The sequence below is a fragment of the Bombina bombina genome, chromosome 11, assembly GCF_027579735.1.
Source record: "Bombina bombina isolate aBomBom1 chromosome 11, aBomBom1.pri, whole genome shotgun sequence".
In the NCBI taxonomy this organism is placed as follows: Eukaryota; Metazoa; Chordata; class Amphibia; order Anura; family Bombinatoridae; genus Bombina; species Bombina bombina.
Window position 1 is genome coordinate 22839557 of NC_069509.1, and position 22231 is coordinate 22861787.

A 22231-nucleotide genomic window follows, 5' to 3' on the forward strand; every position below is an offset into this window, starting at 1 on the left:
AAAGGGTTATTGTATTGTTTTTATCGTTTTTGTCCTACTCTGTAGCACACATGTATTTCTTTGTAGCAATCAATGTATACTTATATATTTATATTTTGCATTCTTTTTAGTAAAAGTTATTTTCATTTACCCCTGAATTTTGATAATAGGGGTGAATTAAAAAGTTGTTTAAAGTTGCTGCTCTATCTGAATCACAAAAGAAAACAAAATGGCTTTCATATCCCTTTAATTACTGATATAGACAGTGTAACTGTACTTTTAAATATATTGTTGAGGTGTTTTGTGCGACTTTTTAGTCGAGTGCAACAGTTAGCCAGAAATAAATTCAATAGCGCTCAAGCGAACGTGTTTACTTTCAACTTGTAATACACAAGCTACTTCCAACGTGTGCAAAGAGTCACAATATAGCCTTTATCACAGTTAGTGTGCCACTCATAATCTAGCCCTTAATTGGATAATTCAATTGTTGTTATCCGTATAGAATCAGTCCTGGATTGGACCCAACTGCTAGCGTGATAAAATAAACACACGCTAGCACACTGAGAGGAAACCAGGACGTGACCCACTCAGGAATAAAAATGAACAGGTTAATTTGTAGAAAAAGAAAACAGTACTCACAGATGCAGGTATTCGGGTTGGAGTTTTAAAACAGGCAGAGGATAAGGCAGTTGAGAGATCGAATGAAGCAGTGGACAATGTCCCTTTAATCACGTACAAGGATGAGGCAGCAGATTGGTCAGACAAAGCAATGGTCAGTGTCCCTTTAATCAAGTATAAGGATGAGGCAGCAGAGTAGTCAGGCAAAGCAATGGTCAGTGTCCCTTTAATCAAGTATAAGGATGAGGCAGCAGAGTAGTCAGGCAAAGCAATGGTCAGTGTCCCTTTAATCAAGTATAATGATGAGGCAGCAGAGTAGTCAGGCAAAGCAATGTTCTGTGTCCCTTTAATCAAGTATAAGGATGAGGTGGCAGAGTGGTCAGGCAAAGCAATGGTCTGTGTCCCTTTAATCAAGTATAAGGATGAGGCGGCAGAGTGGTCAGGCAAAGCAATGGTCAGTGTCCCTTTAATCAAATATAAGGATGAGGCAGCAGAGTAGTCAGGCAAAGCAATGGTCTGTGTCCCTTTAATCAAGTATAAGGATGAGGCGGAAGAGTGGTCAGGCAAAGCAATGGTCTGTGTCCCTTCACAAGCCAGGAAGGAAAGCAGGAACGATAACAACAAATGGGCACCGGAGAAAAGTCCCACCGAGGCTTTTAAAAGCCTGGTGACGTAGGAGGCAGGAAACAGGAAGGGCGCGTCACGTTGCTAGGCAACGTGACGCGCAAGTACAGAGAGGGATCCGGGAGCTGCAGCGACACGGCAACGATCGGATCATGATCAATTGTATGGCATGGTGCCTATAAACAGAATTCCATGAAATAGGGTTCACATGACCATATATGGGTTGGTTACTAGTACCATATTCTTGTGGTTCTGCAGTATTATTGCTAAGACCATGGTGAACTTTGTTCTTTTTTGAAACCACATTTGAAAGAGAGGTCTCCACATTGTAGTCTTAAGGAATTTTTAGGGCCCAAAGACCTCTAAAAAAGGTTCTTTTGGACATGTGGTGAGAGAGTATGTGCAAATCTTTCTGGGATAATGGGTTCTCTCTGAAATCACAAACCCACCGTACTGTTAGACTTACCTCCTTAAGAGTTTATAATTGGCAAGTTACTAATAAACACAATTTACTAAAATTAAATTTTATTTGATTTATTTTTGCAGTGATACATGTTGTACAAAGTAACCTTTGCAGAAGTGGATTCTGATGTAGGCTCAAGTCTTTCCCTTAGCTAACCCGTCCTCATTCTGCTTAACAGATAATTATATCTCACATTACACAGTGATTCGGAATTATTTAATAATAATACACAAGCAAAACACAAGGAAGATAAGGGTTCCGTAGCTGGAAATGATACAAGAAATCTATTTATTTAACAATGGCAAATACACAAATGTAAATGCTATAATAAAACAAGCAGCACATTACAGAAATACTAAACATCAGTCTGACCTGTACAAGGAATTGTATTATATCTACTAGAAGGCGGTACATTAGCAATATACAGCAAGTCTATCCTAGTACAAGTGTTACAGAATGTATACAAAGGTTTGGTTTACTATGGCCTCACTATAGTGTAGTGTAAAGTGTTTGCTTGAAAGTACTTTCTATGCTTAAAGGGATACTAAACCCACATTATTTCTTTCATGATTCAGATAGAACAGCAATTTTAAGCAACTTTCCAATTTACTCCTATTATCAATTTTTATTTTTAGTTCTCTTGATATCGTTTGCTAAAGAGTAATTCTAGGTGAGCTCAGAAGAGTGCACATCTTTAGCCATCTGGCAGCAATGTTTGTAACAATGTTTACAGCTATGTGATACATAGTTACAAACACTGCTGCCATAGACTGCTAAAGACACACGCACACTACTGAGCTCCTATCAGCCTACCTAGTGTTACTCTTAACAAAGGATACCAAGAGAACAAAACAAATGTGACAATATAAGTAAACTGGAAAGTTGTTTAAAATTGCATGCTGAATTATTAAAGTTTCATTTTGACTTGACTTTCCCTTTAAGGACAGCTATGTAGTAGAGTAAGCCTTGAGAAGGCATTTTAAGTTCTGAGAATGATAAATTATGTGAAAAGGGGTCAAATAAACAATGAAAATATATTGCCATGCTATTTCATTATGCATAACAAAACATTTTATATAAAAATCTCAGGTTGGTGGACTGTCCCTTTAAGTGAGCGCTGAAATCAAGGATTAGTCTGTATTTTATTGCTGTATAAAAACTAAAGGTTTTACATAATCAGATTTGTTTCCAATACTTATAATAAAGTTTATGGTAGAAACATTTAGAATTCCAAATATGGATTTAGCTGAAATCTTCAAAGGATCTTTTATCCAGATTTACTCAAAGTAATAGACAATATTATTATCACAATTATAATGACAATAACACCTAATCCAACCATAATTGTCTTCTTGTTGCGCTGAAAGAGAAAAACAGAGATATGAATGATCATTTATACCATATGAAACCTAAAAACCTCTCATTTTTTTTAAAAAGAATAGCAAAATTAAGTCATTTGATCCAGACCTTTTAAGTCTCTTATATGTATTCCCCAAAACCCAAGTCTCCTTCACTATGCAACATTCTTTCAAATGTTTTTTTTTTTCAAGTTTCAAAACAGCTTTATTTAACTTTAAAAGATGGTACAAATAGTTAAGTAAACATTGTTTACAAAACCATATGGTTTACAATCACATACTGTCCTATTTGGTGGGACAGGGTAATACATAAGAGAAACAAACGGCTAGATTACGAGTTTTGCGTTATGGTGAAAAAGCAGCCTTATCAGGTCATAACGCTGCTTTTTCACTACTGCTGCAGATTTAGGGGCATTGCATACTTTTTTGGCCTTACCACAAATCAACTTACGCAAATTGCGTATAGTCTTTTTTCAATGGCGCCGGTATTACAAGCTTTTCCTGGGAGGCCAAAAAGTGAGCGGTACACCCTATACCGCCAAGATTCGTAACGCATTCTAAAGTCAGTAGTTTTACACTACAAAACTGTAGCATAAAACTCATAACTAAAGTGCTAAAAAGTATACTAACACACATAAACTACCTATTAACCCCTAAACCGAGGCCCTCCCACATCGCAAACACTATAATAAAATGATTAACCCCTAATCTGCCGCTCCGGACATCGCCGTCACTAGAATAAACATATTAATCCCTAAACCGCCGCACGACCCGCATCACAAACACTAGTTAAATATTATTAACCCCTAATCTGCCGCCCCAAACATTGCCACCAACTACCTACATTTAATAACCCCTAATCTGCCGCCCCCAACGTCGCCGCCACTATACTAAATTTATTAACCCCTAAACCAAAGTCTAACCCTAACACCCCCTAACTTAAATATAATTAAAATAAATCTAACGAAAACCTACTATTAAGAACTAAATAATTCCTATTTAAAACTAAATACCTATAAAATAAACCCTAAGCTAGCTACAATATAACTAATAGTTACAGTGTAGCTAGTTTGTATTTATTTTAACTAGGTAGAATAGTTACTAAATAGTTATTAACTATTTACTAACTACCTAGCTAAAATAAATACAAATTTACCTGTAAAATAAAACCTAACACCTATCACTACACTACATTTAAATAAATTACCTAAATTAAATACAATTAAATAAATTAAATACAATTACCTAAATTACAAAAAGAAAAACAAACACTAAATTACACAAAATAAAAAACAAATTACAAGATATTTAAACTAATTACAGCTAATCTAATAGCCCTATCAAAATAAAAAAGCCGCCCCAAAATAAAAAAACCTAAACTAAACTACCAATAGCCCTTAAAAGGGTCTTTTGCGGGGCATTGCCCCAAAGAAATCTGCTCTTTTACCTGAAAAAAAATACAAACAACCCCCCCAACAGTAAAACCCACCACCCACACAACCAACCCCCCAAATAAAACCCTAACTAAAAAAACCTAAGCTCCCCATTGCCCTGAAAAGGGCATTTGGATGGGCATTGTCCTTAAAAGGGCATTTAGCACTTTTTCCTGCCCAAAATCCCTAACCTAAAAATAAAACCTAACCAATACACCCTTAACAAAACCTAACACTAACCCCCTGAAGATCCACTTACAGTTTTGAAGATCCGACATCCATCCTCAACGAAGCTAGGAGAAGTCCTCATCGAAGCGACAAGAAGTCCTCAACGAAGCCGGGAGAAGTCTTCATCCAAGCCGGGAGAAGTGGTCCTCCAGATGAGCAGAAGTCTTCATCCAGATGGCATCTTCTATCTTCATCCTTTCTATCTTCATCCTTCCGGCTCGCATTCTATTGGCTGTTCCAATCTGCCAATAGAATGCAAGCTCAATCCTATTGGCTGATTGGATCAGCCAATAGGATTGAAGTTCAATCCTATTTCCTGATCCAATTAAACAATAGGATTTTTTCATCCTTAATTCCGATTGGCTGATAGAATTCTATCAGCCATTCGGAATCTAAGGGATGCCATCTTGGATGACTTCATTTAAAGGAACCTTCATTCGTCGTTAGTCATCGGAAAGAAGAGGATGCTCCGCGTTGGATGTCTTGAAGATGGACTCGCTCCGCACTGGAAGGATAAAAGATGCCGTCTGGATGAAGACTTCTGCTCGTCTGGAGGACCACTTCTCCCAACTTGGATGAAGACTTCTCCCAGCTTCATTGAGGATGGATGTCGGATCTTCAAAACTTTAAGTGGATCTTCAGGGGGTTAGTGTTAGGTTTTTTAAGGGTGTATTGGGTGGGTTTTATTTTTAGGTTAGGGATTTTGGGCAGGAAAAGAGCAAAATGCCAATCCAAATGCCCTTTTCAGGGCAATGGGGAGCTAAGGTTTTTTTTATTTTGGGGGGCTTTTTTTATTTTAATAGGGCTATTAGATTAGGTGTAATTAGTTTAAATATCTTGTAATTTGTTTTTTTATTTTGTGTAATTTTGTGTGTTTTTTTTAATTTAGGTAATTGTATTTAGTTTATTTAATTGTATTTAATTTAGGTAATTTATTTAATTGTACTGTAGTGATAGGTGTTAGTGTAACTTAGGTTAGAATTATTTTACAGGTAAATTTGTATTTATGTTAGCTAGGTAGTTAGTAAATAGTTAATAACTATTTAGTAACTATTCTACCTAGATAAAATAAATACAAACTTGCCTGTAAAATAAAAATAAACCCTAAGCTAGCTACAATGTAACTATTAGTTATATTGTAGCTATCTTAGGGTTTATTTTATAGGTAAGTATTTAGTTTTAAATAGGAATTATTTGGTTATTAATAGTAGGTTTTATTTATTTTAATTATATTTAAGTTAGGGGGTGTTAGGGTTAGACTTTGGTTTAGGGGTTAAAAATGTTATAATAGTGGCGGCGACGTTGGGGGCGGCAGATTTGGGGTTAATAAATGTAGGTAGGTTGCGGCAACATTGGGGGAGGGAGATTAGGGGTTAATAAATATAATGTAGGTGTCGGCGATGTTGGGGGCAGCAGATTAGGGGTTCATAAGTATAATGTAGGTGGCGGCGATGTCCGGAGCGGCAGATTAAGGGTTAATAAGTATAATGTAGGTGTTAGCGATGTCGGGGGCGCCAGATTAGGGGTTAATAAGTGTAAGATTAGGGTTGTTGAGACTCGGGTTCATGTTAGGGTGTTAGGTGTAAACATAAATTTTATTTCCCCATAGGAATCAATGGGGCTGCGTTACTGAGCTTTACGCTGCTTTATTGCAGATGTTAGACAATAAAGTGCACGTAAGTACCGTACCCCTGTTACCGCAAAACTCGTAATCTAGTCGATTATTAGTTGGCGTGTCTTCACATTGTGGAATCTGTTTGTTATGTTACCAGCGTTTTCCTATATCAGTATTAGTCTGGTATGTTAATATGTATGGTGTGTTGTGGCGCTATCTGTTTGTATCCTGTTGTGTTCTGTGTGTTTTCCACATATCTAGCATGGTTTTGTGTAAATTTACAGTTCCCTGCTGTAAGTGATGATACCTTTCCAGGTGGTTAAATGTGTCTGTTACACAAAGAGGGTCAATGGCACCATTAATATTGGTTATTAACCCTTAATAAAACCCCTGTATTGTAGAAGATTAAGTAACCTAAGTGTGTGGGGTATAGATGCTTGGTGTATTGACAACGACTGTACAAATTTGAGAGTAGGAAAGGACTTACTCAAATACATATTTAGCACTCTGGGTTTAGAGAGTAGATTTCAGCTAGAGTTGCTGATAATGATTAAACAGCTTACATTTTTCCAAAATGGACTTGTGGAAACATAATAAAACAACTTTTATTTAGTTATCACATAAAATAGAAAATTAATATTTAAAACCACATTTAGCATCCTCTAGTAGTATAATTTATATAAAGTAACTTGTATATTACAATTGAAAAATAGGTTGGGAGCGAACAGAAATATGGTGAACCCTGAATGCTATGACTCTTTAAGTGATAACTGGGTATCCCAGAGGAATCAGTTAAATGAGATCTGATAATAAATTGTAGCGTTATCAATGGTAACTGAGTTTAGAGAACATGTACCTCCTTACAGATCGCACTTATAATCTAAAGTTATCACAGATGTTACTCAAGTAACTTGGCACACAGTGGGTGTAACCCTTCAGAGTTCCTAGCTAAGCGGCATTATACAGGTTTGCAAACGTGACAGCGTTTGTACATGTGTATATATATATATATATATGTATGTACTAGACGGTATGTCAATGATCATATAGTACTATTTTTTACACGATACCCTGATGTTAGCTAAACAGTGTTATTCAGATCTACAAGCGTAACAATATGTGTGTATATATATATGTAGGTAAGCACTAGGGAGCATGCCATTGAGCATTGGGTACTGTGCCTTTAAATCCCAAATCCCAGCATATTAAGTATGATACAGTAGACGATATATCTCCCCGATTTGTATAGTGATATCCCTTAATGTTTATGCAGTAAATTTATACAACAGAGGCTAGCAACTGTTAGTATTAAATATTCCGGGAAAGAGAAATAGTACAAAGGATTAACTTTGCAGTGCAACTTAGTTAAAAGTTCTAATATGGTACATGCTCACAAGGTGAAACTGCCACAAATGTATCCGCTTGATTGTCTAATAACAACAATTCATTAGCCCAGCTGGTTAAATTTAAACTAAGTTGCTACATCAACCAAAATATAGAGCGTAAGTTACTGGAGCATGGGAGCAGATCGATATACTACAGTAAGAAGAGGATAGCCTAAGGCTAGCTAAAAACTCAGGAGCTCCTAGGACTCCTCACCAACAACCTAGCATTCCTGACATGTTTTGCCGTGAACCGGCTTTCTCAAAGGATCAATGTGTCTACTTGGTACTTCCACTCCTCTAGTGTGGGGGCTGTTTGTGTTTTCCACTGTGTCGGTATCAGCATTGTGGCACTACTAAACATAATGAGCAACAGAGTTTTGTGTGCCTTGTCAAATTTTGGTAGTGGAAGGTATAAACGTGTTTTGGGATCATTTGGAATTGTTTTCCCCAGTACTTTCCTTATGTGTGTGAATATGCCTGTCCAATATCTGTCTAGTCTAGGGCAATCCAACCAGATGTGTCTAGGTGTTCCGTCTTCTCCGCAATCTCTCCAGCACTTCCCTGAGGCTGTTTTGTATATACGCTGTAGTCTGCTGGGGGTGAGGTACCATCTAGATAGGAACTTGTAACTATATTATTGAACTCTCACTGAAATTGATGCTGTTTTTGTTATCTGAAAAGCTGTCTGCCACTCTTGAAATGTTATGTCCCCTAGTAGTTCTTTTCCCCAGGCTTTGGCGTATGAAGGGAGGAGATGTGTGTCTTCCAGGAGTAACATTTTATATAGTAATGATATGGCATGATTCATAGGAGTGTTTTAAGGGATAAAGACTCAAAAGTAGTCAGTTGTAGTAGTAATGTGTTGTTTCTGTGGGTGTTTTGTCAGGTAATGATTTAGTTGTGTGTACAAGTACCAATTCAGTGACAGTTCTGGTGTAGTCTCTAGAATCTTGTTGAGGGACTTTAATTTGCCCCCTCCAACAATGAGTAGATTATTCGTGCTTTGAAGTGTATGTGCCCGTTTTGTAGGGTCTCTTTGTGATTCCAGGGAAGTGTAGGGTTGCGAATTATGGGCATCAATGGGGATTTTGTGATTGAGATGTTAGTGGAATTGTTAAGGATTTTGTCCCAAATTTGAAGAAGTCTACGTATTGTGGGTACGTTAGAGTCGCTTTTGGTCTGTGTGTCACTTGTAACCAAGCTATTGTTCCAACATTGTTGGTTTCATGTATATCGCATTCCAACTGTACCCACACTTGGTATGTATGTTGTTTTGACACCAGTCCAAGAGTCTATGGAGTCTGATTGCTTGTTTGTACACCAAAATGTTTGGTATTCCTAATCCTCCTCTGTCCCTTGGTAAGTATAATATACGCCTGGGTACTGTAGGCCTTAATTTCTCCCCATATATATTGTTCTAAAATAGACTGTTTCTTTTGCAGGTATTGTATTGGCAATGGAATGGATGTAGTTTGGAGGAAGTAAAGCAATCTGGGTAGGATATTCATTTTCACTACATTGATCCGCCCAAGCCAAAATATTGACTTATTTCTCCAGCTCAATAAGTCTGTTACAATTTCTCTCTCTAGGCATTTGTAGTTAGCTAGCTAGGAATGTGACCTGTGGGTCTGATGAGAGATATACTCCCAGATATTTAATTTTAACTTGTTGTTTTTTCAGAGGCCATTGTTGTAGTGACTTAGAGAAGGAGATGGGGTCATATGTAATGTTAAGTATTTCAGATTTATTTAAGTTGAGCTGGAAATTCAAAATGCTACCATATTCCCTAATGATTTCTAATGTTTTAGGTAACAAAGTTTCTATGTTGGTAAGCATGAGCATTACGTCATCCACATAGGTAGCTAACTTATGTTCTCCTGTTCTGGTGCGTATCCCCGTAATTTGGTTCTCTCCCCTGATCTTTTGTGCAAGGGCTTTAATGGAGATCGCAAAAAGTATGGGCGAGAGTGGGCATCCCTGACGTGTTCCATTTCTGATGTGGAACTTATTTGATAATAGACCGTTGACTTTGACTTGTGCAGTTGGTGTATGGTAAAGGGAAAATATATGATTAATGATGTTGTTACTAAATTTCTTTTTTCGTAAAATTGTCTTTAAGAATTGCCAATGGACCCTGTCAAAGGTTTTTTCCGTGTCTGTTGAGACAAAAATCATTGTTTTTTTTTGTTGAGTGTATGTTATAAGTTGGAATATCTTTAGGGTATTATCACGCACTTCTCTACCAGGGACAAAATCCACTTGGTTTGGGTGTATCATTTTGGGAAGATACTTACTTATCCGAGTTGCTAAAATTTTAGCGTAAATGCCCATAGTATTTGATCTGTGAAACCGCCATCCTTCATGAGCGAGTTGAAAAGTGATGTGAGGGGTTGTAGGACATGATGTATGTAGGTCTTGTAATACCTTATGCTAACAGCGTCTGGGCCTGGGCTCTCCCCGTTGGGCATGCTTTTGATGGCTAATTTGACTTCCTCTGAAGTAATTGGCCTGTCTAGGTGTGCTATTTCTTCATTATTGAGTGTAGGGAGATTTAAGTCACTAACAAAATTATCTATATCCTCTTGTGAGCATTCGTCATTTAAATTGTACAGTTCCTCATAGTATTGTCGGGAACGTTTCAGCAATAGTTTTGCTGTCTTTGTGTATACAATACTGTTTGTCAGTTAATGTATAGATATGTGTATTTAATTGTTTGTGTTTAAGAGCTTTCGCTAGTGATGATCCTGCTTTGTTATTTATGTCAAAGTATTTCTGTTTTAATATTAACGACTTGCGTTAGTGTTCTCTAGCAAGGTGGGTGTTTAGTTTGTTTCTGTTTTTTTGATGTGGGATTTTTCTTGTGTTCTGTTTCCCAGTATCTAATTTGGGATAATATGGAGTTTAAAAATTGTCTGTTATCTTTGATTTCCCTGGCCTTGTACTTCATGAACTCTCCTCTCACTACACATTTATGAGCTTCCCAGAACTTGTTGCAAGGTGTGTCATTGTTTGTGTTTTCTCTAAAGTAGTGCTCTAGGGTTGTGTCTACTCCTGACTTGATGATAGGGTTCGCTAGGTGAAACTCATCCAGTTGCCAAAGGAATGGTAGTCTTGGTGTGTTTGGCCAGTCAAATTGGCATTGTATAGGTGCGTGGTTTGACCACATGATTGGAAGTATTGTGATGTTTTTTACAATAGAGAATCCAATTTGATTAGTCAGTAAGTCAATTCTGGTATTTGTGTGATGTGGGTGAAAGTGAAAGGTGTAGTCTCGCAGGGTGGGGTGCACGGTTCTCCAGATGTCATGCAATTTGAGGTGTTGTATCTGGGTGTTTATTGTTTTTATGGATTTTTTTGGGTTCTAGTTTGTCCTGCAGAAGTGTCAAGTTCAGGGTTGAGCGGTAGGTTAAAATCCTCACCCACAAATAGAGTGACTTTCATATGTTCTAGAAGTAATTGAGTAATCTGCTTAAATATTTGTTGTTGGTCTTGATTTGGGAGGTAAATGTTTGCTAGAGTCACTGGAAGTCCAAATAGAAGTCCAGATACTATGATATAGTCCCCTTTTGGTCTTTTTACTGTGTGAGTGGGCTAGGAATGAAGTCTGATATCTACTGTTAATAAATTAAGTTCCCTCCCCCTTTTGAAGTGGGTCTCCTGTATAAAGATGATGTCACCAGCATCTTTATGTAATTGTCGAAAGGCTGTCGATATTTTTTCCAGGCTGTTGAGACCTTTAGCATTGATTGAGATAAAAGTGAGGGGGCGCAAGGGTGGGTGTGTGGCATCTGGTATCAGGTTAGGCATGATTGTGTGTAATTGTGTCTATAGTAGGAGATAATGAAGTGGATTTTGAAAGTAGTATCTGTGTTCCTGGGGAAGTGCCGGGGGGAGTACTCTGAGTATGTGTCCCGAGTTTATATTAAAGTGTTTTGTGATTGTACAGTACCAATGTATAACAGTTAGTTATGCTAAACAATGAACATTTCCAAGTTGTAAACAAAACAAATATTTTTTTTTTAACTACTTAAACACTGCAAACAATATTGCAACAAGAGTAATAACAATGAGAGAGTGAAATATCCCCATCCCCAATCCTATACAAAGAAAAGTGAACATATATAACATACAACGTGTAGCCGCTGCAACATGGTGAAAGTCTTTACCAGAAGACAGTATCCATTAGTTATCCAATGTCCCTGGATTCGGAAAAATTAGGAAGTGTAGTTGGCTGTGGGTTTAAGTTGTCCTCTAGTGTGTTTTGAGGTTGAGAATGTTCTATTCCTGCAGCTGGGTGTAGTGGCCTTTGAGGTCGTTTAGAGAGTTCCTGTGTTAGTATGTTGATCTTTAGCATCTCGCAGATATGTGGTAGGTCCTCTGCTGTTTTGAAGATAGCTGTAGTGTCTCCTGTGGTGGCTATTATGCTTACAAGGAAGCCCCATCTGTATGCTATCTTAATGTTGTAGTTATGTAGCTTAGTTCTCTCCTCTTTGGGAGTGTAGTAGGGCTAAAATGTCAGTAAAGATCTGGATGAAGTTGCTGGCATGTGTGATGTTTTGTTTCTGCCTGGCATGCTTTAATATGTCTTCTTTATCTTTGAAGGTGAGTAATTTCACGAGGCCATCTCTTGGGGGGGGGGGCTTTGGTGGTGGTTTGGCGTGTAGGGCTTGATTTGCCCTTTCAATTTGCAATTCAGGAGCATTGCTGTCGCCCTTAACAGTCTTGAATAGATCCTGCAAGCATCCTTCCAAAGCTGTAGGCTGAATGTATTCCGGTATGCCTCTTATACGGAGGTTGTTCCTCCTGCCACAGTTGTCCAGATCCTCAACCTTCTCCAAAAGATGATGTATCATTTCATCTTGATCATAGACCAATCTGGACATGTGTTGAATGTCATTATATGTGGTATTATGATTTTCCTCTGGATTCGTGACTCTTTGCGTCACTCTTGTTAGATCTCGTTTTAGGTCACCATACCATGTTTTAACCTCCGACATAATTTCTTTGATAACATCTTTAGTACACAGCGATTTCAGGTCTTCTTTGGTAAGACTTATAGAATTTTCAGCTGGTGTGGGTTGGGTTTGTGACCCGGTCTGCGGTGGTTGGTCTTCTACTGCTTTAGTAGATGATGAAAGACTTGTGTCTGGGTGTTTTAAGTAGCTTTGCAACCTTTTGGTTGTTTGAGAGCCCCTCTGGTTTATTGGATTTACATCCTGGCATTTCTGCGTTATTATAACGCATGCAGTCTTGCAATGCTGGTCGAATAAGTTGATCTCAGGCGCGGCGGCTGTGAGTGTTCCCTATTAAGGAAGGTGTCAAATTGTGAGGTGATACAAGATCTTTTTCGTGCCTTGCTATGGCATTTTTTCGTATTGTGTTAAAGATATCTGCTTCTGTGTTCTGATCCGATATGTCCTGAGGTCTACTGTTGCAAATATGTGTGTAGGGCGTTTTTTTCTTTAGGAGTGATTGTACAGAAGGGATTAGTATGCATGCTCTCTCCCTCTATTCAGTATTAAGAGCTTTGTAAGGCAGTTGGCTCACAGTAACTCTTGGTCTAAGTGACTGAGTTCCCCCTATTTCCTGTATTAGCTTGTGGCATATATAAGGTTGTGCGCTGCAATGTCCAGCTATGGGGTGTTAATTTAGATCCTGCCCTTGTATCACTATTTCCTGTGGCATGTTGAGGCCTTATACTTTATATCGAGATTCAGCTTATTTTACGTGCGGCTGTAAGGCCTAGGTCCCAGTCTTATGTGTGGCTTTTTAACCCAGGTATTCTGGTTTACCCTTTTCGTGGTGTTTTACTACCTGAGCCATTGCGATCTGTGTCTGCAAGGTCTGCTGATGTGATCTCCGTGCAGTTTGAGCCGTGGCGCAGTTCGCCAGCTCCTTAGTGCCGGTCGTCCGCTTTTTAGTGGCTCTGCGGCTGTTGTCTGCACCTCTGTTGTTTATGCCTGCTGGTCCAGGAGATAAATGCTGCTTTGTGGCGTGGTTTTAAATACGTGTTGTGGATATTTTTATAAGGATTGGGAGATGTGGGCCTATGCGCTGTGCGTCTATGCGGCCATTTCTCTAAGCGGCCAAGCTCCGCCCCCTCAAGTGTTTTTTTAATAGAATTTTAACAAAATCTCTGCATTTATACTGAAAATTAAGTAATAAAAAAATTGACTTTCCATCTAAACCTTGGGACATCCATGATATAATTTAAAAATAATGGACATTCTCTAGCTCAGATACTATAACAGATAACAAGATCAAACTATTCACTCACCTTTAAAGATGTAACTAAATTCTACACATGTCATGTTTGTAATGTTTAATTATAACTGAGAACTTAAGACGAGTTGAAAGTAAAATTTTATTAAAATTAAATTATGTCTCACACATTAGAAGCTTAAATATGCTGGTTATCAAGTACTCCCACTAAACAGAACATTACAATGAGACTGACATAGTAACAGAATTGTAATATGCTTTTCCTAAAGTGATTTAAAGCACAGACTACCTCACTCCAACACAAATATGTCTATTTTTTTTTTAAGTCTTAGCTGTAGGAATAATATATTATCACAGTATTTCTCAGTGATTAAACTAAATCAATTTAGGAGAAATATTGTCCACATTAAAGTCTACTAGATATGGGGTTTAAGTCCAAATAAGTGTTAAAGGGATAGAAGTAAAACATTAAGGGCGCGATCCGATATACGGCGCAGGTTTCGGCGCAAGCATGGAAACCTGCACCGCCCGTAGTTTCAGCTTGCACAGCGAGCTATCACATATACGGCGCCGGCCGTTGCTAAAGTGCCGTAAGTCGGACAAAAAAGAGATGTCCAGAAATAAGCATAAGTACAAATTTCTGGAGTCGCCAGTGCCGCCGCATAAAAAAACTGACTAAAATATTAAATCTCCCGTTACTGTCTAACATGCCTGCCAAAAGTAACCTGACACGTATACCCCTCTATCCGCAATCCCCCCTCTCACTCCTAACAATAAATGTATTAACCCCTAAACTGATGCTCCCGGACCCCGCCGCCAGCTACATTAAATGTCTTACCCCCTAATCTGACCCCCCTACACCGCCGCCAGCTACATTAAATGTCTTACCCCCTAATGTGATCCGCCTACACCGCCGCCACCTACATTAAATGTCTTACCCCCTAATGTGATCCCCCTACACCGCCTCCACCTATATTAAAATTATTACCCCCTAATGTGAGCCCCCTACCCCGCCGCCACTTACATTAACTATATTAACCCCTAATATGATCCCCCTACACCGCCGCCACCTATATTAAATTTATTAACCCCTAATCTAATCTTCCTACACCGTCAACACCTATATTAAAATTATTAACCCCTAATCTAATCCCCCTACACCGCCGCCACCTATATTAAATATATTAACCACTAAACCTAAGTCTAACCCTAACACCCCCTAACTTAATTATTATTAAAATAAATCTAAATAATATTAACTAAATTATTCCTATTTAAATCTAAATACTTACCTATAAAATAAACCCTAAGATAGCTACAATATAATTAATAATTACATTGTAGCTATTTTAGGGTTTATATTTATTTTACAGGTAACTTTGTATTTATTTTAACTAGGTACAATAGCGATTAAATAGTTAATAACTATTTAATAGCTACCTAGTTAAAATAATTACCAAATTACCTGTAAAATAAATCCTAACCTAAGTTACAATTACACCTAACACTACCCTATCAATAAATTAATTAAATAAACTACAATGATCTCAACTAAAATACAGTTAAATACACTAATCTATATTCCAAAAACAAACAAACACTAAATTACAAAAAATAAAAAAAGATTACAAGAATTTTAAGCTAATTACACCTAATCTAAGCCCCCTAATAAAATAACAAAGCCCCCCAAAATAATAAAATTTCCCTACCCTAAACTAAATTAAAAAAGTAATCAGCTCTATTACCAGCCCTTAAAAGGGCCTTTTGCGGGGCATTGCCCCAAAGTAATCAGCTCTTTTACCTGTAAAAAAAAAGAACAACCCCCCCAATTACAACCCACCACCCACACACCCCTACTCTAAAAAACTAAGTCTAACCCCAAGTGGTCCTTACCTGTCCTGAAGACCGGCAAAGAAAGTCCTGTTCCAGGCGGAGAAGTCTTCTTCCGGGAGGCGACATCTTCTTCCAGGAACCAGCCAGCACGGAGCGGAGGAGTTGAAGACTGATGACCGTGGAGCTGAAGACCGTCCTTTCTGGAACTGAAGACCGGCGATGCTGGAACTGAAGATCGGCGACGCTGGAACTGAAGACTGGAGCCATGGAGTGTGGAGGATCCTCTTCATATGATCTCCGCCGCGTCCCTTGAATTCCTATTGGCTCATTTGAGCCTTCAAATTCAAATCAGCCAATCGGATGAGAGCTACTTTAATTCTATTGGCTGATTTGAATAGCCAATAGAATAAGAGCTACTGTAATTCTATTGTCTATTCTAATCAGCCAATAGAATTATAGTAGCTCTTATTCTATTGGCTATTCAAATCAGCCAATAGAATTAAAGTAGCTCTCATCCGATTGGCTGATTTGAATTTGAAGGCTCAAATCAGCCAATAGGAATTCAAGGGACGCCATTTTTAATCGCGTACCTTGAATTCCCATTCAGTGTACGGCGGAGATCGTATGAAGAGGATCCTCCACGCTCCATGGCTCCGGTCTTCATTTCCAGCGTTGCCGATCTTCAGTTCCAGCATCGCCAGTCTTTAGTTCCAGAGAGGACGGTCTTCAGCTCCGCGGTCATCGGTCTTCAACTCCTCCGCTCCGCGCCGGCTGGTTCCTGGAAGAAGAAGATGTCGCCGCCTGGAAGAAGACTTCTCCGCCTGGAACAGGACCTTCTCCGCTGGTTTTCAGGACAGGTAAGGACCACTTGGGGGTTAGACTTAGGTTTTTTTAAGGGGGGATAGGGTGGGTTTTAGAGTAGGGGTGTGTGGTTGGTGGGTTGTAATGGGGGGGTTGTTCTTTTTTTTACAGGTAAAAGAGCTGATTACTTTGGGGCAATGCCCCGCAAAAGTCCCTTTTAAGGGCTGGTAATAGAGCTGATTACTTTTTTAATTTAGTTTAGGGTAGGGAAATTTTATTATTTTGGGGAGCTTTGTTATTTTATTAGGGGGCTTAGATTAGGTGTAATTAGCTTAAAATTCTTGTAATCTTTTTTTATTTTTTGTAATTTAGTGTTTGTTTGTTTTTGTAATATAGATTAGTGTATTTAACTGTATTTTAGTTGAGGTAATTGTAGTTTATTTAATTAATTTATTGATAGGGTAGTGTTAGGTGTAATGGTAATTTAGGTTAGGATTTATTTTACAGATAATATTTTAACTAGGTAGCTATTAAATAGTTATTATCTATTTAATAGCTATTGTACTTAGTTAAAATAAGTACAAAGTTACCTGTAAAATAAATGTAAACCCTAAAATAGCTACAATGTAATTATTAATTATATTGTATCTATTTTATGGTTTATTTTATAGGTAAGTATTTAGATTTAAATAGGAATAATTTAGTTAATATTATTAATATTATTTAGATTTATTTTAATAGTAATTAAGTTAGGGGGTGTTAGGGTTAGACTTAGGTTTAGTGGTTAATATATTTAATATAGGTGGCGGAGGTGTAGGGGGATTAGATTAGTGGTTAATATATTTAATATAGGTGGCGGCGGTGTAGGGGGCTCACATTAGGGGTTAATAAATTTAATATAGGTGGCGGCGGTGTAAGGGGGTCAGATTAGGGGGTAGTACATATAATATAGGTGGCGGCGGGGTAGGGGGCTCTTATTAGGGGTTAATATAGTTAAAATAGGTGGCGGCGGGGTAGGGGGCTTAGATTAGTGGTTAATAGAGTTATTATAGGTGGCGGCGGTGTAGGGGGATCATATTAGGGGTTAATATAGTTAATGTAGGTGGCGGAGGTGTAGGGGATCACATTAGGGGGTAAGACATTTAATATAGCTGGCGGCGGTGTAGGGGGGTCACATTATGGGGTAATACATTTAATATAGCTGGCGGCGGTGTAGGGGGATCACATTAGGGGGTAAGACATTTAATATAGCTGGCGGCGGTGTAGGGGGATCACATTAGGGGGTAAGACATTTAATATAGCTGGCGGCGGTGTAGGGGGATCACATTAGGGGGTAAGACATTTAATGTAGCTGGCGGCGGTGTAGGGGGGTCAGATTATGGAGTAATACATTTAATATAGCTGGCGGCGGTGTAGGGGGGATCACATTAGGGGGTAAGACAATTAATATAGCTGGCGGCGGTGTAGGGGGATCACATTAGAGGGTAAGACATTTAATATAGCTGGCGGCGGTGTAGGGGGGATCACATTAGGGGGTAAGACATTTAATATAGCTGGCGGCAGTGTAGGGGGGTCACATTATGGGGTAATACATTTAATACAGCTGGCGGCGGTGTAGGGGGATCACATTAGGGGGTAAGACATTTAATATAGCTGGCGGCAGTGTAGGGGGATCACATTAGGGGGTAAGACATTTAATGTAGCTGGCGGCGGTGTAGGGGGGTCAGATTATGGGGTAATACATTTAATATAGCTGGCGGTGGTGTAGGGGGGATCACATTAGGGGGTAAGACAATTAATATAGCTGGCGGCGGTGTAGGGGGATCACATTAGGGGGTAAGACATTTAATATAGTTGGCGGCGGTGTAGGGGGGTCACATTATGGGGTAAGACATTTAATATAGCTGGCGGCGGTGTAGGGGGATCACATTAGGGGGTAAGACATTTAATATAGCTGGCGGCGGTGTAGGAGGGGTCACATTATGGGATAATACATTTAATATAGCTGGCGTCGGTGTAGGGGGATCAGATTAGGGGGTAATACATATAATGTAAGTGGCGGCGGGGTGCGGGAGTGGCGGTTTAAGGATTAAACACTTTATTAGAGATTGCAGCGGGGGATTGCAGTTGACAGGTAGATAGACATTGCGCATGCGTTAGATGTTAGGTTTTATTTTGCAGGTAGTTTAGGGAGTTACGGGGCTCCAATACTCAGCGTAAGGCTTACTACGCCTGCAATTTGTGGCAAGGAAAAATTGAATTAGGTTTCTCCATTTTCGCCACGTAAGTCCTTACGCTGTATATTGGATACAAAATTGCGCGGGTTTGGTATATCAGTCTATGGGCAAAAAAACTACGGCCTTTACGAGTGTAACTTCTAGGTTACGCCGTATATGTGGTACCAAACCCACGCAATATTTGGCGTCGCCGGCTTCTGCGGGCCCTAAATGTGGTGGTTCTGAGTTTACATGAACCGAAAAAAAAGTATTATTTTGTCAGATGTACTTCTCTCTCAATGTATCCTAAGCTGAAACTGACCAAGTTATCTTAATAGTGCTCTAAAGTCATTTATCTAACAATGATTCAATACATCTATCAGACAACAACTGCAGGTGCTGTAGGAATTTACTAGAGGAAATATGAGCCACATTTGTAGTTAAAGGGACACTCAAGACAAAATAAAGTTTTATGATTCATACAGAGCAGCAGTTTTAAGACACTTTCCAATTTACTTCCATTATCAAATTTTGAACGGTCTTTTTATAGTCACACTTTCTGGGTAACAAGATCCTACTGGGCATGTGCACAATCTCACAGGGTATACGTATACTAGTCTGTGATTGGCTGATGTCTGTCACATGATACAAAGGGCCCGGAAAATGGGAGAACAATAAATTTGTAGAAAAAAAATCTACTGTTTATTTGAAATTCAGAGTAGATGTTAAATCATTGTCTTTTTATTATGCACGTGTTAATTATGCAATTCTACTGCATTGAGTGGACCTTTAAGGTTTTATATTATAAAGAGTCTCGGAATAAAAGTGTCTGTTAAATAATGTGTTTATTATATGGTCATGAAACTGTTTCTTACCTGAATGTTCCCGTTTTGTTGACGGTTATGAGTAGGATACAATGGCTCCTTAAACAAAATACAAGAATTATTGAGATTTTATTCACTGTTTAGGGGAGGTGGGAGTCTAAATGAATCATTTATGGTTCTGATAGAGCGTACAAGTAAAAAAGGAATGTGTACATGTCTTGACACTATATGTATAACATTGTTACAAACATTTTTGTAAACGTGGCACTCAAATAATGTGCATGCGCCTGATCTCTGCCCTCACAAAGACTACACAGTTATGAGTAACATAATAACATGCACTTTCATATGCCTCAGGGAAACACATTCAGCTCATTCTAATAAATGTTACTGTTTCCTGTACTGCTAAAGCAAGTTGCTTTACTATTATTAGTATTAGATTAAAGAAACAGAAAACACTTTGTGATGTAATATAAACTGTTTAATTATGTGTAGCAAAAAATATTTGCAATTTATTTATTTTGTTCCCATTTCATGTAACTTAACCCCTTAACTACCAGGACTTTCAGAGAAAAACGTGCCCACATTTTTTAGCACTTTTGCTTTCACTCCATTTTGGTATATTTCATGCCACCATTTCACCACCAAATGCGATCATATAAAAAAAATTGTTAACTTTTTCACAAACTTTGGGGTTCTCACTGAAATTATTTACATACTGCAATCATGAAACAAATGATATTACAAGCTTATCTGGGATCCCCTTTGTTCAGAAATAGCAGACATATATGGCTTTGGCATTGCTTTTTGGTAATTAGAAGGCCGCTAAATGCCGCTGTGCATCACATGTGTGTTATTGCTAGCGAGGAAGGGGTTAATTAGGTATCTTGTAGGGAGCTTGCAGGGTTAATTTTAGCTTTAGTGTAGAGATCAGCCTCCCACCTGACACATCAGACCCCCAGAACCCTCCCAAACAGCTCTCTTCCCTCCCCACCCCACAATTGTCCCTGCCATCTTAAGTACTGGCAGAAAGTCTGCCAGCACTAAAATAAAAGGTATCTTTTATTTTTAAATTATGTTTTAAGCATAGTTACATATGCTGCTATGTAGGATCCCCCCTTTGCCCCTAAAGTTCCTGACCCTCCCCCACCCCAAACAGCTCTCTAACCTTCCCCCTCTACCTTATTGGGAGCCATCTTGGGTACTGGCAGCTGTCTGCCAGTACCCAGTTTACAATAAAAATAGATTTTTTTAAAAAAAATATTTTTTTCTGTAGTGTAGCTATCCCCAAAGACCAATCCCCCACCCCTCCCAGATCCCTTAGATCCATTTTATACCCATTCCCTCCCCCTTTCTCCCACTTTTTAACATAACATTTTTTTGTAGTCTAGCGGTTCCCACCCGCTCCCTCTCCGTGCACGCGCCCGCCGCCCCCGTGCATAGTAACATTGTTGTAATATTTTCTATCCTAAAGTGATTTAAAGCATAGACCAGCTCACTACTAAAACATTCAATTTACAACATAATTTTTTATTAAAGTCTTAGCTGCAGGACTAATACATTATCACAGTATTTCTCAGTGAGGAGACTAAATCAATTGTCCAGATTAAAGTCTACTAGAAATGGGGTTTAAGTCCAAATAAGTGTTAAAGGGATAGCAGTTTTTTTTAAAATGTTATGGTTCTGAGTTTAAATAAAAGGGGGAAAAAAGATTATTTTGTCAAATGTACTTCTCTCTCAATGTATCCTATGCTGAAAATGACCAAGTTATCTTAATAATGCTCTAAAGTAATTTATCTAACAAACAATTCAACACATCTATCAGACAACAACTGCTGGTGCTGTAAATCTGAGCAGCATTTGTAGTTAAAGGGACGGTAAATCCTTGGGTTTGTGAAACGCTAGGATTTACCATTGGAACAAATAATGGGGACTTTCAGTCATAAAGTATAAAATACTTCATGCTGAAAGTTCCTTTATTTGTTTGAAGCATTTGCCGCGCTAAGTGCCTCAGGCAGCCCATGGCAGAACGCTATTTTGCTGTGAGGTGTCGTTTCCACCACTTAGCCAATAGCCGTGCGGGCTTTCCGGCTTGGCGCCAGTTGGAGCATACAGCTATCTGATAAGAGGTGAAAACGTCACTACAGCTAAATAGCATTCTGCCGTGGGCTGCCTGAGGCGCTCAGCATGGCGAATGCTTCAAACAAATAAAGGAACCTTTAGCATGAAGTATTTTATACCTCATGACTGAAAGTTCCCTTTATTTGTTCCAGTGGTAAATCCTAGCATTTCACAAACCCAAGGATTTACCATCCCTTTAAAGGGACACTCAAGACAAAATAAACTTTTATGATTCAGACAGAGCAGCAGTTTTAAGACACTTTCTAATTTACTTCCATTACCAAATTGTGCGCAGTCTTTTTATTTTCACACTTTCTGGGGAACAAGCTCCTACTGAGCATGTGCACAATCGCACAGGGTATACTATACTAGTCTGTGATTGGCTGATGTCTGTCACATGGTACAAGGGGCCGGAAAATGGGAGAACAAATACATTTGTCAGAATAAAATCTACTGCTTATTTGAAATTCAGAGTAGGTGTTAAATCATTGTCTTTTTATTATGCACTTGT

The 22231-nt window shown here is 38.6% G+C and overlaps 1 protein-coding gene across 1 annotated transcript in view; it reads right to left on the reverse strand.

Moving 5' to 3' along the window:
- Positions 1-1739: 1739 nt before the first annotated feature.
- Positions 1740-22231, reverse strand: part of LOC128642250 (uncharacterized) — a 79741-nt gene continuing 59249 nt past the window's right edge. Inside the window, exons 5-6 of the mRNA XM_053694953.1 lie at positions 19651-19698; positions 1740-3044 (exon numbers count right to left, since the gene is read on the reverse strand). Of these exons, the coding sequence (XP_053550928.1) occupies positions 2952-3044; positions 19651-19698 (141 nt within the window). The 3' untranslated portion in view covers positions 1740-2951. The remainder of the gene's footprint in view (positions 3045-19650; positions 19699-22231) is intronic.